At 45.4% G+C, this 16,731-nt stretch overlaps 1 protein-coding gene across 9 annotated transcripts in view; it reads left to right on the forward strand.

The window, feature by feature from the left end:
- Nucleotides 1-16,731, forward strand: part of wdr27 (WD repeat domain 27) — a 54,424-nt gene that overhangs the window by 5,523 nt on the left and 32,170 nt on the right. For 8 of the 9 annotated variants that reach the window (XR_004631121.1, XR_004631122.1, XM_034682604.1 and 5 more), the window contains exons 9-17: nucleotides 3,732-3,823; nucleotides 4,381-4,445; nucleotides 4,708-4,820; nucleotides 5,759-5,832; nucleotides 11,095-11,164; nucleotides 12,122-12,190; nucleotides 12,270-12,373; nucleotides 12,598-12,687; nucleotides 16,004-16,125. Coding sequence is in view for 7 of the 9 variants with exons in the window: in XM_034682604.1 (XP_034538495.1) it covers nucleotides 3,732-3,823; nucleotides 4,381-4,445; nucleotides 4,708-4,820; nucleotides 5,759-5,832; nucleotides 11,095-11,164; nucleotides 12,122-12,190; nucleotides 12,270-12,373; nucleotides 12,598-12,687; nucleotides 16,004-16,125 (799 nt within the window). In the remaining 2 variants the exon portion in view is untranslated. The remainder of the gene's footprint in view (nucleotides 1-3,731; nucleotides 3,824-4,380; nucleotides 4,446-4,707; nucleotides 4,821-5,758; nucleotides 5,833-11,094; nucleotides 11,165-12,121; nucleotides 12,191-12,269; nucleotides 12,374-12,597; nucleotides 12,688-16,003; nucleotides 16,126-16,731) is intronic. The other variant, XM_034682602.1, reaches the window with a different exon arrangement.

The following is a 16,731-nucleotide window of genomic DNA, read 5'->3' on the forward strand; positions in this document are numbered from 1 at the left end:
TCTCCACGCCCCCTGTAGTCCACAGTCTCCACGCCCCCTGTAGTCCACAGTCTCCACGCCCCCTGTAGTCCACAGTCTCCACGCCCCCTGTAGTCCACAGTCTCCACGCCCCCTGTGGTCAACAGTCTCCACGCCCCCTGTAGTCCACAGTCTCCACGCCCCCTGTAGTCCACAGTCTCCACGCCCCCTGTGGTCAACAGTCTCCACGCCCCCTGTAGTCCAACAGTCTCCATGCCCCCTGAAGTCCAACAGTCTCCACGCCCCCTGTAGTCCAACAGTCTCCACGCCCCCTGTAGTCCAACAGTCTCCACGCCCCCTGTAGTCCAACAGTCTCCACGCCCCCTGTGGTCAACAGTCTCCACGCCCCCTGTAGTCCAACAGTCTCCACGCCCCCTGTAGTCCAACAGTCTCCACGCCCCCTGTGGTCAACAGTCTCCACGCCCCCTGTAGTCCACAGTCTCCACGCCCCCTGTGGTCAACAGTCTCCACGCCCCCTGTAGTCCACAGTCTCCACGCCCCCTGTAGTCCACAGTCTCCACGCCCCCTGTAGTCCAGCAGTCTCCACGCCCCCTGTAGTCCACAGTCTCCACACCCCCTGTAGTCCAGAAGTCTCCACGCCCCCTGTAGTCCACAGTCTCCACACCCCTGTAGTCCACAGTCTCCACGCCCCCTGTAGTCCACAGTCTCCACGCCCCCTGTAGTCCAGCAGTCTCCACGCCCCCTGTAGTCCAGCAGTCTCCACGCCCCCTGTAGTCCACAGTCTCCACGCCCCCTGTAGTCCACAGTCTCCACGCCCCCTGTAGTCCACAGTCTCCACGCCCCCTGTAGTCCAGCAGTCTCCACGCCCCCTGTAGTCCACATTCTCCACGCCCCCTGTAGTCCAACAGTCTCCACGCCCCCTGTAGTCCACAGTCTCCACGCCCCCTGTAGTCCAGCAGTCTCCACGCCCCCTGTAGTCCAGCAGTCTCCACGCCCCCTGTAGTCCACAGTCTCCACGCCCCCTGTAGTCCACAGTCTCCACGCCCCCTGTAGTCCAACAGTCTCCACGCCCCCTGTAGTCCAACAGTCTCCACGCCCCCTGTAGCCCGACAGTCTCCACGCCCCCTGTAGTCCACAGTCTCCACGCCCCCTGTAGTCCAACAGTCTCCACGCCCCCTGTAGTCCACAGTCTCCACGCCCCCTGTAGTCCAACAGTCTCCACACCCCCTGTAGTCCAACAGTCTCCACGCCCCCTGTAGTCCACAGTCTCCACGCCCCCTGTAGTCCAACAGTCTCCACGCCCCCTGTAGTCCACAGTCTCCACGCCCCCTGTAGTCCAACAGTCTCCACGCCCCCTGTAGTCCAACAGTCTCCACGCCCCCTCTAGTCCGACAGTCTCCACGCCCCCTGTAGTCCAACAGTGTCCAAGCGTAGCCCGACAGTCTCCACGCCCCCTGTAGTCCGACAGTCTCCACGCCCCCTGTAGTCCAACAGTGTCCAAGCCCCCTGTAGTCCACAGTCTCCACGCCCCCTGTAGTCCAACAGTCTCCACGCCCCCTGTAGTCCGACAGTCTCCACGCCCCCTGTAGTCCGACAGTCTCCATGCCCCCTGTAGTCCAACAGTGTCCAAGCCCCCTGTAGCCCGACAGTCTCCACGCCCCCTGTAGCCCAACAGTCTCCACGCCCCCTGTAGCCCGACAGTCTCCACGCCCCCTGTAGCCCAACAGTCTCATGTTGGCCCCCTCATCCTGGTTCTCTGTACTCTGGGCCCGTTTCCTGATCTCTACAGCCTCCCTTATCCAATGTTGGCATCTGTTGCTCTTGGAGTGGATTACCTTGGCCTTTTTCCTGGGATGCTGTCCTAAGACTCGGACAACAGGGGGCGTGGTCGTCCTGCTGTGTCAGGTAGGACAACCAAACCTCTATAAATCAGCTGACAGACACGTCACAACAAAGACCACGTGACTCTTCTGAAGAAGACTGCAGGAAGTTTGCAGTCGAAACATGTCGAGGTAAAGAAGAGGAACTCACTGTTCTAGTTAAAAGAAGTATCTTGCTCTAATATGTCAGACCTGATGAACCTCTTTGGACTACAGTTCATCCTTTTTACTTTTCTGTCTATCTTGTATTTAACAACACATCTTGGCTCAGGACATTAAATCCAATATTGATGGTTGTCCACAAATATGTCCGTTGTTTTGGAGCATGTAGACTGTGCTGCAAGTTTAGTTTGTCATGTTGAGTAACATGAAGTTGAGGTAAGTTTAGATACACATAAGAGGAACAGGGTGAATCTGAATATAGAAGTACTGTATCATGTCAAAATAACTGTCTTAATGTGGCATTGTTGCATCGTTTTGTGGGTCCAGCCTCTAATGTTCATGTTAGTATTTGATGTGAAACATCATGTGGTCAACCTGTGTGTTGGGTTACGTGTTCCTCTATTCATGGTTGTAATCCTCACTAGTGTCTTATTTGAGTAATTGCAGAAGTGGTAACCGAACACTGAGAGCAGCATCTTTATAATGTTTCACAAGTCTCAGGACATCACATGGTCCAAGGTGGACAGCGTGCCAACGTGATCCCCAAGTGCTTCAATGAAATGAAGGGACTGTTTCAGGTGACTTTACCAAAAGGAGGAACTGCTGGACTTCTTCTAATAAGGACCCTGAATGCTGAAGCAAGACACAATGCTGTCAAAACTGTGGCCATACTCAAGGACTCAGTTTGTTCTAGCTGTTCTCCAAATGTGAAATGATGTGAGATCCTGGAAAATATTACAACAGCAAGTCATATTCAGTCCACATTAAAGAACACTAGCTGTACATTTTTGTCATGAACAATGTATGGATGTCAAATTGTCTCAGAAGGCTGGAAAAAAGGCCTCATCTGTACGGGCTAATTGCCACACGTGTCCCTGCAGTCACAGGAAACTTCACACATTGGAGGAAAGTTTGCAGCCTCGTAGCATAAACGATTTCAGGCTGTTAAAACATTTCATGTTATGACAGGAAGCAGGCACTTAAAAACCACAGACATAACTCTCTGTGTACATTGTGGACCACTGGAATGAAATGGACGTTGATTCCTTATTCATCCGAGCAAAGCATATGATCTCAGAGCAGTATTTACATCTTTACTCCCAGACGTTTTATCAAAGCTGTCTGTCTGGAGTCACTGTTTTACTGGCTTCATTTGACGGGCCTTAACAAATAAAACAACTTTGCCTGGAAGTTTAAAGAGACGATATGCAGCTGGAAGAGTTACTGCCTCTACAACCCGCTGAAACGGCCTGTTTTAACTGCAGCGTGCTTCATAGACACAAAGAAGATAGACAAAAGAAATTAGCAATGATCAGTTCAGAATTTACTGCTAATCATATTGCATAAAAAATCCTATTTAAAGCTCACAATGCATTAATATTAAAGCTTGTGTGATTATTGCATTGTGCCCCCAACAACCTCCTGCAGCTCAGTGCAGGAAGTGGGTTAAAGGGACCCAGCAGAGTCTCAGATTTCTCCTCCTTCTTCTCTAGTATTTCCATCTTTCTGAGTATATTTAGTTTAGGCTGCATGAAGTCTAAGGGAAAAGAAAGTAGTTATGGTGAGCATGCCTTGACATTCCATCACATCAGTATGTTCTTCCTATCATGTGGTTAAAGTGTCATTCCTCAAATGTTCCCCCAAAAACAAAAAACTGCTTTTGAGGGAAATCCTGTAACGCTGTTTTCCATCCTCTCTGGGCCCCCGCAGAGACAACAGCCGGCTCTGTGTTGGAAGCACTGATGGCCTGTATGTGGTGGATCTAGCTACCTCAGAACTTCTAACAGCAATATATTTCAAAGGTAAACTGATAGTGATAATGCTTCTCCTACTGTGTCCCCATGTGATTGTCAACCACGTCTTTTTTCTATATCCCATTAACTTGGACCGAGCTCAGGGATATTTAGGTTTCATTCAGAAGTACATATGCTCCTGCAAAATCTTCATCAGCTTGTCAAACTGTATTTATAATGCACATCTAAAGCCGGTCAATGCAAATCAAAGTGGCCGACAGCAAGAGACTACTGCAGACCAGCAAAAATGATGAAAGCTGATCAAACATTTTGTGCATGATCCTTGCAGATAAAATCAGAATCAAACATAGCTCCTATATTAATTATTAAGTTCTGTCCTGGTTCAGTGGTAGATCATTCTCAACTCAATAATAATCAAATGAAATAATGTAGTTCTCAGTGCAATGAAAGGCAGTATGTTGAGCTAATAAAAGAAGAGACTAGCTTACATGGCACCTGTATGTTGCTATGGCACCCATGTCTGTGACAGTAATCAAAACATTACAGTGTAAGACTTTAAAACTTAAGATGATTACAAACTGAGTGAGTGATGTTCATTTCTCTAGAATACACCAATCTAAGCATCACCATGGCAGGGTCGTGGTTCATCCCTCCAGGACAGGATGACTCTGTGAGTAATTCCAATGAAAAGTTACCTTGTAGAGATTCTCTCATCAGATATTGGTTATAGGTAATCCTTTGTTTTACCTAGCATGGGTCATTAGAGCGCTAACAAAAGGCTTGGGTTAACCTGACTAAGGATGGGAGTTTGGAGTAATTGAACCCAGTTTTGAGTCGCTCTATAAATGACCTGATCGTTTTTACCTCAAATTTAAGTGTTTTTTTCATTTTTCTTTTCCTTATGGATTAACACTTTGTTCTTTTCTTTACAGATGTTGTTGTTGGCGAGCTCTTTGTTTACTCAATGCGTGGTTCTGTTGGAGGTATGCCTGTGTGACTTCAGAGAGATCTGGGCATGTGGAGAAGGCTTTTCAGTGTTCCCAAGGTAAGCCTGGAGTTGATGACAGATATTTTGAAATGCTGCAATATGTCGAGCTCCTATAGGACCAACCATCATAAGCTCCTTTCAATGTAGAGATCATGGTTAGAGGTCTTTCTACTGAGCAGAGTAAAGAAAGCAGGGACCCTGGTCCTCTAATCACAGGAGTGCGTGCTGTGTAACACATTAGGGTTTTTTAATGCTTGCATTTTCAACTGTATTATGTTGTTCTGTTACTAGTACACGCTCTATCATGAAATAAGTTCCAAGTATTAGAATGAGCCACTTCTCTATAACTTATGTAATCATTGGTTCCAGTCTGAAACAGCCCTGTTCAGTGAATGACAGCCCTCTGTGGACCTTTTTATACGTAAAGCAGTTAAATCCACATTTTGATAAGTCATTCCAGACTTGATCTGCACCTCAGTCCAGAAAGTCCTACTTACTACTTTCACAATAACTTTGTTTTAAAAATGCCAAACACTTAAACTGTTCTCTTGAGAAGTCATGAAATTCATTCTGGTATTACCTGTACCTCCATAAATGATTATTAAGCAAAGTACAGAAACATCAAGTTATAAAATTTCATTAACATTGTTTTTTGTTTTTTTTACAAGAAAGTGTGTAATTTATGAACCGAAGCTTTTAGTCAAAGTGTGAAAAAGTGATCTTCTTGTTTCTGTTGGTGTCCCCTTCCTTATCAGAGCGCATCAGAGTGCAGCCTTTTTTATTTGAAGAGCTGGCCTCCTCCGGCCCATATCTCCCTCTGACATTTCCGTATTAACTTGGCCTTTTATAACTATTCCTGCCATCTGGATTTTCATGAGTCAACAGTATCACGGTACTGAGAATAAGAGGGACTAATAATCCACAACGGTGGAAAAATGCCGTGCTCCTTCATTTCCAGTAACTCCTCTCCCCGTTTCCCCCTCCCCTGTGTTCAGTTCTCCTGCACTGCCTGAGTCTCCTCTGAACGCTGAGTTCAAGAAGAAGGAGATCCACCAGCCTGAGAAGAAAGGTCAGATGAATCCCTGGTGTCGTCTTCATGAGCACATAAGATAAATGAAGCTACTGCTGTCACATAACTCTGGCATTTAAAATCATGTCTGGTTTTATTAGACCTGCTCATCGTTTAATTTGTGGATTCACTTGAATTCTGACATTTTTAAGTTTATAAAAATATATTTCACTGCTTTAAGAGCTGCTGAGACCTTCCTCTCTATAATCATATACAGAGGAAGGAAAATGTTGTGCTGATGTGGCATTCATCATTTGATTCTCGTCAGGTTTCATTTGACACATAGGTACCACTTACTGTGGAGCAAGAACTAAACCTTTGGACTGATAATTACTCACTTTTTGGCCCGCTGTGTTGGACGGTGTCTTCTTGCAGTAGTGGATTTCTTGGTAAAAGGAGTCTTTTTGTGGTTTTTTGGCTTATCATTAGGATCTGGCAGATTGGCAGTATTCTGCCAGAGACCTACAGTACAGCATACTGCGGTTTACATGTTATTCCTATACAGAGTTTTATGCAGAGAAAGCCACTGTGAGGCAGACTCCACACAGCTGGAGTGAAGGGAGCTAGCAGTGCAAGCAGGGGATCTTCAGGGGGAGTCTGGAGGTGCTGCGTGACTGCCATGTCAGACCGAAAACCACAAACATTTACGGACCTCTGCAGCCCGCCGTGCAGCCCCCATGCATCCCTGTATTCTTGAGGATATCTGCAGAATTACATACAAATTACACCATAAACCTCTGAGACTCCTGGAACGGGAAACATTCTTCCATCGTAAATCTGGCACAAGTCTGACAGAGCGCTTTTTAAAAGAACCGTGAGTGCATATTAGATATCTGTTGCCCTGTCACACTTCTATGTAGCATAATCATGAAGTAAAGCAGGCCTGTTGGCGCTCCACAGAGATGAAACTCAGCTGCACTTACATGTTGCATGATGTCACTTCTCTGAAGTGTTGCTGCCTGGATTAGTTGTTTTATAGTCTTGATATCAGGGGACTACTGAGGCAGTAATTAGCATAGTATGGCCTCAGCTGCTAGTTCATGACTCACTTTGGATGATTTTTAGATTACCATAGAGATCAATTATAACAGAAAACATCAGCATACTGCCTAGACTGTTACATAAGCAATTACAGGTTTTGTTTTGTTTTAAAGTTGCACAAGAGCCCTTCAATTTCACCAATGCCTTAAAAAACATGGAGACTTTAGCTCTGTAAAAATACAGGGAGCTCATCACAAACACATCTGAATGACACATTGCCCTGTGGATCATGGCATAGAGCAGAAAGCATCAGTGTGAAGCTTGTTAGTTTAAAACTAGAGATTCGGTCCACAGCGAGCTCTCCCCTTCAAACTGCGGTTTGTGTTTTATTCACATACCTCTATGCAGTATTACATTGGCTGCCCTTTCTGTACCTTTCCCACCAGTAGGCTTCACACATGTTACACGTGTCCAACATATTCTTCAGGTTTCTATACATTATTTCCACCGCTGTCAGACCAAAAGTTTGGCTCTGAATCCCTAATTCCTCCAGTCTTCAGCATGCCTCTGAAATCTTTCTTCCCCTACTGAGCGACCTACTTTCCACAGGTCAGTGAGGCAATAACTCATACCAGAGAGTCTGGTTACAGTCAAAATAATATCTGAGACACATATAGACTGTAGCTGCTCTAGTTTATACATTTTAGAGGCTTGAATTATAATGTCTTTTTTGGGCAGCAGTCAACAGCGCAGAGGGAGGTCTGAGTTTTGCCATCCTCTCGTCTCTGTTTGAGAACAAGAGTCATAGTTTATCTTAGAATAAACTTCAGGGCTCATCTGAGCCTGACTCCTTCTATTGCACAGCCCAAACTATAAAACCAATCATCGTCACTTCTTAAAAACAAAAAGAGATTTGCTTTTAAGGCTTGTTAACCGATCCATCCAGCCTGGTGTAATTCCTCAGACCTGAAGACAGCAGACTTCATCCTCTCTCCTCTGCTGAAATGGAACCATGTTGCTCCTCTAGTTTTTGCATCAGACACATCATAATATTCATGCTAGACAGAATCATTTTATTAAGTAGCTTTGTTACAATAATGTTTAATAGAGATTAAGCTAAGCCTGACATAATAAGAGCTGTAAACGGAGAACACAGCAGACTGCTGCGATTTAATGAAGATATTACTTGATTTGGAAATGTGTCTGAAACTCTCACTTTGCTTCAAATAGTGCCGGTCTGAAGTCAGCGTAAATTAAAAGATTTAACGGCTCCATAAAACTTAATGACCATTATTTATCAGCAAGGGGTAAATATGGCTGCTGAGCAAAGCCAAACGATCGTCTCTCCAGGTAATTCGATTCAAACCCACAGTGCTGAATCTGTTCTGGGTCAGAAGCTGCCTTCATTATCCCATCTCTCACTCAACACAGTGAAGGAAAGGAGGAAGATGAGATGTGTGAGCTTTTAAATGATACAATACCTTTACTTGTTCATATCTAACAACAAACAGGATCACATTCCTTCAGTGCTTTGATTGATCCAGTAGAGTCAAATCTACAAATCTATTAAAGGTCCTGTGAGGAGTTTTAGCTTGCTATGAAACAGACTGACTTTCTTTCTTTCTTTATTAAGATCCCCATTAGCACACCAATAAGCATCGGCTACTCTCCTGGGGTCCAACACATATACAATCATAAACATAAAACAACAAAACAAGACAAACAAACTACAAAACAAGAAAAAAACAGCTCCTCATAATGAATAACAAAATAACACACAGAAGAGAAACAAAGTGATCATTCATTTAGAAGATATTAACACAAAACCAACAAGTCAAAATGAATGTCTTAACTTTCACTGTACCTGAGATACTATGATGCACATCCACACAGATGAATGTACACATTCACATTTAATAACACCAAACATCTGAATGATCACTCATGTTAATAGGATCATGTGTTTTAATATATCAGATACACAGACTGTATAAATATGGACGTAGTCTCCGTGACGTAACCCGTCTGTTTCTGAAGCGCTGTTTGAGGCCAGGCGGCCGCGGCGGCAGCAGCGGCCATATTGCTGCTGTGGAGCGATTATGACGTAAAGAGGCGGGGCTTTGAGCGTCCTCGCCAACAGCTACAGTGTTCCCGCCTGTCAGTCAAGTCAGCTGTGCCTCTCATTGGAAGACTCGTAATCTCAATATCTTCAAAATTGCTGCGTTATAAAAATTCCCCCTCACAGTGAGAGCCGATGGATAAATGATCTATCCAGACTCCACTGGTCTTTTGAACCAGGCTGTAAACATGTTTAAATAAAGATCGGCTCTTTGAATGGGTGTGTATGTGGTTTCTGGTTCTTCCGGATCCAGCCTCTAGTGGATCCTCCATGAACTGCAGTTTTTAGCACTTCCACATTGGACTCATATTTTAGACTGGAGGTTGCCACTTGATCAAATAAAAGAAAAGGTAAAGAAAACAATTCTAATTATTTCAGTCTTATCAAAGAAGCAGTTCTACCTTTATCCACCATTTTTATTAATATCTGTTTCCTTGTTCAATAACTCGGGGGTTTTTTCATTTGGTTTGATTAGAGACATGAAGATATTTTTTTAACAATAAGTTAAAAACACTGATTCTTTTATATCACCTACTAAAGCAAACAAGACTACCAGAGAGACGATTGATTACTCCTGATATGTTTTAATCCCTGTAGCTGCCATCATTGAGTTCATGTCAGATTAGCAGAGACTCACAGGGAGGGATATGTTTCACTTTGCAAAGATGTCAGGAGGAGATTTTTTTAGAAAACAATACTTACACATATTCAGGACAAGAACAGCAAAGACATCAGGGGAACTGCTCGCTCCACAAGGGGCGTCAAAATCAACACAAAACAAATTCCTTTGAAGTTCTTACTTTTACTTTGTTTACACCTGATTCACTTGGACAATGAAGGCCTCTTGATGGAAAGAAATCCACAGCATGGTTAGCAGGAATCCTTTGAGACTGACAAGTAACGAAACAACACATACCAAGAGAGACTCCAGTTTCAATCAAACATCCAACAACAGGCGAGCAGAGTCGCTCAGAGCTTCTTTCAGGCCAAACCTGGACTGAACATTGGAACTCCTGATCAAACATGAAAACCTCTTCATGATAAGAGAGGACTGAGAGAGATCCAGATGTGCTTGTGTTCGATTGGGATCGGTTGGTTTCACAAGTGGATGTATTATTTTGTTTGGACGGTGCCAATCTGGGACCCCCTCTAAAACGAGATGGCACATCTCAAGGGGTTTATCCCAATAAAACAAATTTCTTACAATCTTAAATCACACAAGAGTCTAAGAGAGTGACGAGCACTCATCTGTTAGGGAAATGATCCCAAACAAGAGAGCATGTTTTAGGGTTTTTTAGGGTTAATGATTTGTTGGCATATCAGTAAAATTAAAGACTTGGTACGCATGATGCTCGCTGGAAAGTAAGAGGTTGCATCTTTGTTGATGTGAGGTTGTTTGTTCTCAGAGGGTTGTTGTGGTTTTTGATTGACATCAGAGATTCTGTGTTCTTAAATTCTGTGTTGGGTAATTCAAATGAAGTCTGTCATTTCAGCGTGAAAGGTATCAGACTGCAGCACAGAGTAATCTGTGTTTATCCGGCTTATTCTCTATAGTCATCACTCTCTGCATACCGTAAGCAAGGAAAGGAATGTAGGAATCCAATTCAATGTTTTTTCGCCCAGATAAGTGTCAGATAAGCCCTGAAGAATTAACATTTTACAGGTTTAACTCCTCTTAGTTTCATGAGGAGTTTAAACCAAACTATTTGTATCAGGTCTTAAGTTGCCACTCAAAGACTGTAGGACTTTCTCTCCCTCGGCCTGGACCTGACAGGAGAACAGTTTTTGGATGGCCTCACATGTTTTAATGGTTGTGGAAAAAGTGAGCTCATTCTGAAACAGTGAAGGCACTGACAGCAAACAGGGAGCATAATGAACCATCCTGCAGTTTGTGGCTGATGCACCAATACTCACAGCACCACATAGAATTATATCTCCTTCTCTCTGTATAATGAATGAATGAACCGCAGCATGAACACATCTGTCAAAAAGGAAATGAACAGAGGTCTGTCTCCCGTCGCCCGGTGACTCACTTTGTCTCACACTCATTTCTAAATGTGATCTTTGAAGCATGTTTTTTATTTTGTTTTGGGCACATATGTGACAGATTACACTAATGTAAGTATCGTGTCAGACTGTCACCTTCTCTTTTTATACTAAAGGAGGAATAAAGGAGCAGCCCCTGGTTTTTCACTCAAGAGTGAAATCATCTGGATACACCAATGCCCCAAGGTAGGTAGTAAACTTTCACCTTGCAGAAAGTCAAGTTGAATTTTGTTGCATTGTCCAAAAAGTGAACTAAAGTAGAGAGCATATATTTATTCCAGTGAAAGGAGAAACAAACCTTTGACTGCTTAAAATTTGATCAACAATTGCACTGCTTTGGTGGTAATCTGCATACGTGTTGTATACGTGGTCAGTCTCACTGAAGGCTTCACCCCAAACTACCTGAAAGTCAACTGAGCCAGCAAAAGGAAACACAACAAACAAAGGCCGGAGGCCGTCACAGTGTGCAATGCAATAAAAAAGATGTATAGTATAATCATTTTCAGATCTAAAAGAGGAAGTGAACATTTATATACCGTTATAGATTTGATAAATTAAGATGAATCTTTTCAGCTGTAAAGTTGGATCCCATATCTGTCTACTTTACAAGTATCAAACTTTTTACCTGCTCGACCCGCCTGTTCTGACTTAAAGGAGCTCCTTGTGAATTTTTCAATTATCCCATCAACATATTGATTTATGTTCGCTTACTAAATCTAACTCTTGCATAATTTTCTGGGTCATCATCACATCTCCACTTGGCATCCTGCAAATTTAGGATAATCAATCAATCAATCTTTATTTATATAGCGCCAAACAAATGTTCTCCTCAGACTCTTTCCAAACAGAGCCGGTCTAGACCGTATTCTATTTTATATTATCAACAAAGACCCAACATCAAGACCGGATCAGATCCAGTCCCCTCTTACATACAGGACTCAGTCTGATCTCATCTTAATCCACCATGAGCAGAGCACTTTGCAGCATTTAGCAAGTTACAGTGGCAAGGACAAAGTTCCTTTAACAGGCAGAAACCTCCAGCAGGACCAGACTCATGTTAGACACACATCTGCTGAGATATGCAAATAGCATTCATAAATACATCATGAATCACAGTTATTATTTTCTTTGTGTGCTTTTCAGAAGGACTATGTTTTCACCCAAAACAAACGTTCAGAAGAATTCATTCTCCAAAAAGACTCACACAAAGACGTAAGCATCATCACTTCCCAAAACAAAGAAACACTTTGAAATGTTGTCTCTTCCAGAAACACTCTTCTTTGTCATTTAGCGGTTTACTTCTCAGAGATTATCCAGGAGACGATGCAGCACCTACGATACCACACATCCATCAAAGCACAGGCAACAGACCGGTCTACTGCCTTCAGTACTCAGGTCAAGTCATTGCACTATAATACTTTATACTTTCTTTTACTGCTTCAAGTTTTATTCTTACATTACTGGGAGGTTGAGTTAATGAACACATGAATAAATCCTGCTCTGGTTTTGGAGCGAACACTTTGTCTCCCTGCTGTCTGAAACTATCTTCATCATTTGGTTCATAATGAATCAGCTTGACTGAGAAATCCCAATAAAAGGAGTCTTTCTTGTCTCTCCAGGTGATGGAAAACAGATCCTGTGTGGTCTTGGCGACAGCTCAGTGTTATTGTACAAGTCCTCCCTCACTGGCAATCCAACCGTCTACACAGGTGTGTACTCAGCATGAAACCTGAGTTATACAGCCATCAGATGCTTGGTGGTTTGGTCAGCAGTGCATTCAAATGTTTATTATTATTCTATCCAGTATTCATGATCTATTCATTGACTCATCCCACCATGATCACATTTTTAGAGGTATTCAAAGCTGAGCTCTTACGTCTTGTGATTTCAAGAGACAGGTTCATCCTCATCTTGGGTTTAGCTCGGCCATATTTGGGCAATTCTGATTAACATTCTTTGAAATGGATCCATGGCTCGAGATGAAAGACCTCCAAATATTCACTTTCTAAGCTGTCACTGTCAAAATTGTAGATAAGGAGTTTTATTTTACCTGTTTTTTATTCTGGTTTCAGTCCAGAGCAATAATTTGGTACGTCCTGTCTCTGTTTTTTAGAACAGTTAAACCCAGGTCATGGTAAATAAAAAAAGATGAAAAGGGCTGGAGAAAAACAAGCTCAGGTCTCCTTAAGAAAGAGACAATTCTCCACTCCTTTGAGGGTTGGGCATTGATAAGAGAAGTCCAATCTGTTTACCAGCAGTATAGTTATCACTGATGGACAGCACAGAGGTAGCTCAGTCTCCACAGAGGGAACTCAGTCTCCATAGAGGGAGCTGAGTCTCCACAGAGGGAACTCAGTCTCCACAGAGGGAACTCAGTCTCCACAGAGGAAGCTCAGTCTCCACAGAGGGAACTCAGTCTCCACAGAGGGAACTCAGTCTCCACAGAGGGAGCTCAGTCTCCACAGAGGGAGCTCAGTCTCCACAGAGGGAACTCATTCTCCACAGAGGGAACTCATTCTCCACAGAGGTAGCTCAGTCTCCACAGAGGTAGCTCAGTCTCCACAGAGGGAACTCATTCTCCACAGAGGTAGCTCAGTCTCCACAGAGGGAACTCATTCTCCACAGAGGGAGCTCAGTCTCCACAGAGGGAACTCAGTCTCCACAGAGGGAGCTCAGTCTCCACAGAGGAAGCTCAGTCTCCACAGAGGGAGCTCAGTCTCCACAGAGGGAGCTCAGTCTCCACAGAGGTAGCTCAGTCTCCACAGAGGGAGCTCAGTCTCCACAGAGGGAACTCAGTCTCCACAGAGGGAACTCATTCTCCACAGAGGGAACTCATTCTCCACAGAGGAAGCTCAGTCTCCACAGAGGGAGCTCAGTCTCCACAGAGGGAACTCAGTCTCCACAGAGGGAGCTCAGTCTCCACAGAGGGAGCTCAGTCTCCACAGAGGGAGCTCAGTCTCCACAGAGGGAACTCAGTCTCCACAGAGGGAACTCAGTCTCCACAGAGGGAGCTCAGTCTCCACAGAGGGAACTCAGTCTCCACAGAGGGAGCTCAGTCTCCACAGAGGGAACTCATTCTCCACAGAGGGAACTCAGTCTCCACAGAGGGAACTCAGTCTCCACAGAGGAAGCTCAGTCTCCACAGAGGGAACTCAGTCTCCACAGAGGGAACTCATTCTCCACAGAGGTAGCTCAGTCTCCACAGAGGGAGCTCAGTCTCCACAGAGGGAGCTGAGTCTCCACAGAGGGAGCTCAGTCTCCACAGAGGGAGCTCAGTCTCCACAGATGGAGCTCAGTCTCCACAGAGGAAGCTCAGTCTCCACAGAGGGAACTCAGTCTCCACAGAGGGAACTCAGTCTCCACAGAGGAAGCTCAGTCTCCACAGAGGGAACTCAGTCTCCACAGAGGGAACTCATTCTCCACAGAGGTAGCTCAGTCTCCACAGAGGGAGCTCAGTCTCCACAGAGGGAGCTGAGTCTCCACAGAGGGAACTCAGTCTCCACAGAGGGAACTCATTCTCCACAGAGGTAGCTCAGTCTCCACAGAGGGAGCTCAGTCTCCACAGAGGGAGCTGAGTCTCCACAGAGGGAGCTGAGTCTCCACAGAGGGAGCTCAGTCTCCACAGAGGGAACTCATTCTCCACAGAGGTAGCTCAGTCTCCACAGAGGGAACTCAGTCTCCACAGAGGGAGCTGAGTCTCCACAGAGGGAGCTCAGTCTCCACAGAGGGAGCTCAGTCTCCACAGAGGGAGCTCAGTCTCCACAGAGGGAACTCAGTCTCCACAGAGGGAGCTCAGTCTCCACAGAGGGAACTCAGTCTCCACAGAGGGAGCTCAGTCTCCACAGAGGGACCTCATTCTCCACAGAGGGACCTCAGTCTCCACAGAGGGAGCTCAGTCTCCACAGAGGGAGCTCAGTCTCCACAGAGGGACCTCATTCTCCACAGAGGGACCTCAGTCTCCACAGAGGGAGCTCAGTCTCCACAGAGGGAACTCATTCTCCACAGAGGGAACTCATTCTCCACAGAGGGAACTCAGTCTCCACAGAGGGAGCTCAGTCTCAACAGAGGGAGCTCAGTCTCCACAGAGGGAGCTCAGTCTCCACAGAGGGAACTCATTCTCCACAGAGGGAACTCAGTCTCCACAGAGGGAGCTCAGTCTCCACAGAGGGAGCTCAGTCTCCACAGAGGGACCTCAGTCTCCACAGAGGGAGCTCAGTCTCCACAGAGGGACCTCAGTCTCCACAGAGGGAACTCATTCTCCACAGAGGGAACTCATTCTCCACAGAGGGAACTCAGTCTCCACAGAGGGAGCTCAGTCTCCACAGAGGGAACTCATTCTCCACAGAGGGACCTCAGTCTCCACAGAGGGAGCTCAGTCTCCACAGAGGGAACTCATTCTCCACAGAGGGACCTCAGTCTCCACAGAGGGACCTCAGTCTCCACAGAGGGAACTCATTCTCCACAGAGGGAACTCATTCTCCACAGAGGGAACTCAGTCTCCACAGAGGGAGCTCAGTCTCCACAGAGGGAGCTCAGTCTCCACAGAGGGACCTCAGTCTCAACAGAGGGAGCTCAGTCTCCACAGATGGAACTCAGTCTCCACAGAGGGACCTCAGTCTCAACAGAGGGAGCTCAGTCTCCACAGAGGGAACTCAGTCTCCACAGAGGGAGCTCAGTCTCCACAGAGAGAGCTCAGTCTCCACAGAGGGAACTTATTCTCCACAGAGGGATCTCAGTCTCCACAGAGGTAGCTCAGTCTCCACAGAGGGAGCTCAGTCTCCACAGAGGGAGCTCAGTCTCCACAGAGGGAGCTCAGTCTCCACAGAGGGAACTCAGTCTCCACAGAGGGACCTCAGTCTCCACAGGGGGGCAGCAGAGGAAGAAGGACAGGAGTGGAAGTGACCCGTAGATCAGTCAGAGCCTCTTCTCCTCACTCTCACTGATTCTCTGAACAAGTCCATAAAAGTCAATGTTGCAGACACACACTGTTTGTTCAGGTTAAATTAAACTCTCACTTTGATGCAGGACATGACAAGCCGGTGAGCAGTGTGAGCTGGAGCCTCAACAGGCAGCGGTGGTTGAGTGCATCAGAAGACCAGACACTACGGATCTGGACGCATGGTGGTCCAGAACCTGCTATTATCATGGTAAATTACCCATGCGTCATCTGACACACTATTTTTGTTTTGTTTTTTTACTGTGGATTCCAAGTTCACGTCCTAAGCATGAAAAAACATTGAAATGAAGACCAGCAGTGACCTCCTATTTAAGAAACGTCCTCACTTGGATCTTAAACTCTAATTAGTGTGAATAAAACACGTGCTGCATTGTTCACTTTCCCTCCTGTGTTTCGTAAAGACGGCTGTGATTGCTGGAAGGATTCGGTCCCTAATTGCAGGGTTGTAAATGAGGCCTTGACTCTTGAGTGACAGTAACACAGTGGTTGCTTCTGTATCCACAGAGCTGTGCTTCATGTTTTCATGTGTTACAAGCTAAATTGCCTTATGGAATTTAAAAAAACTAAATTGGGGCAATGAAATAGGTTCTTGGCTCACAGACGGGACTCGGAGCATCCAGAACTCTGATCATACACAGACCCTCCTGACTTTACTGGGTATCACGTTTAATAGGACAGTCAGAAGTGCGTCTACCTCACCGTGCCAAGTCAACACTCTGGGGTCTTCCCGTCGCTGATGCTAACCATCCCTGCTCTGCTTGATGGAGTGAGATTGTTTTGAGCTCCTCCTGGTCTG

This window comes from Notolabrus celidotus, chromosome 4 (assembly GCF_009762535.1).
Source record: "Notolabrus celidotus isolate fNotCel1 chromosome 4, fNotCel1.pri, whole genome shotgun sequence".
Taxonomy (NCBI): Eukaryota; Metazoa; Chordata; class Actinopteri; order Labriformes; family Labridae; genus Notolabrus; species Notolabrus celidotus.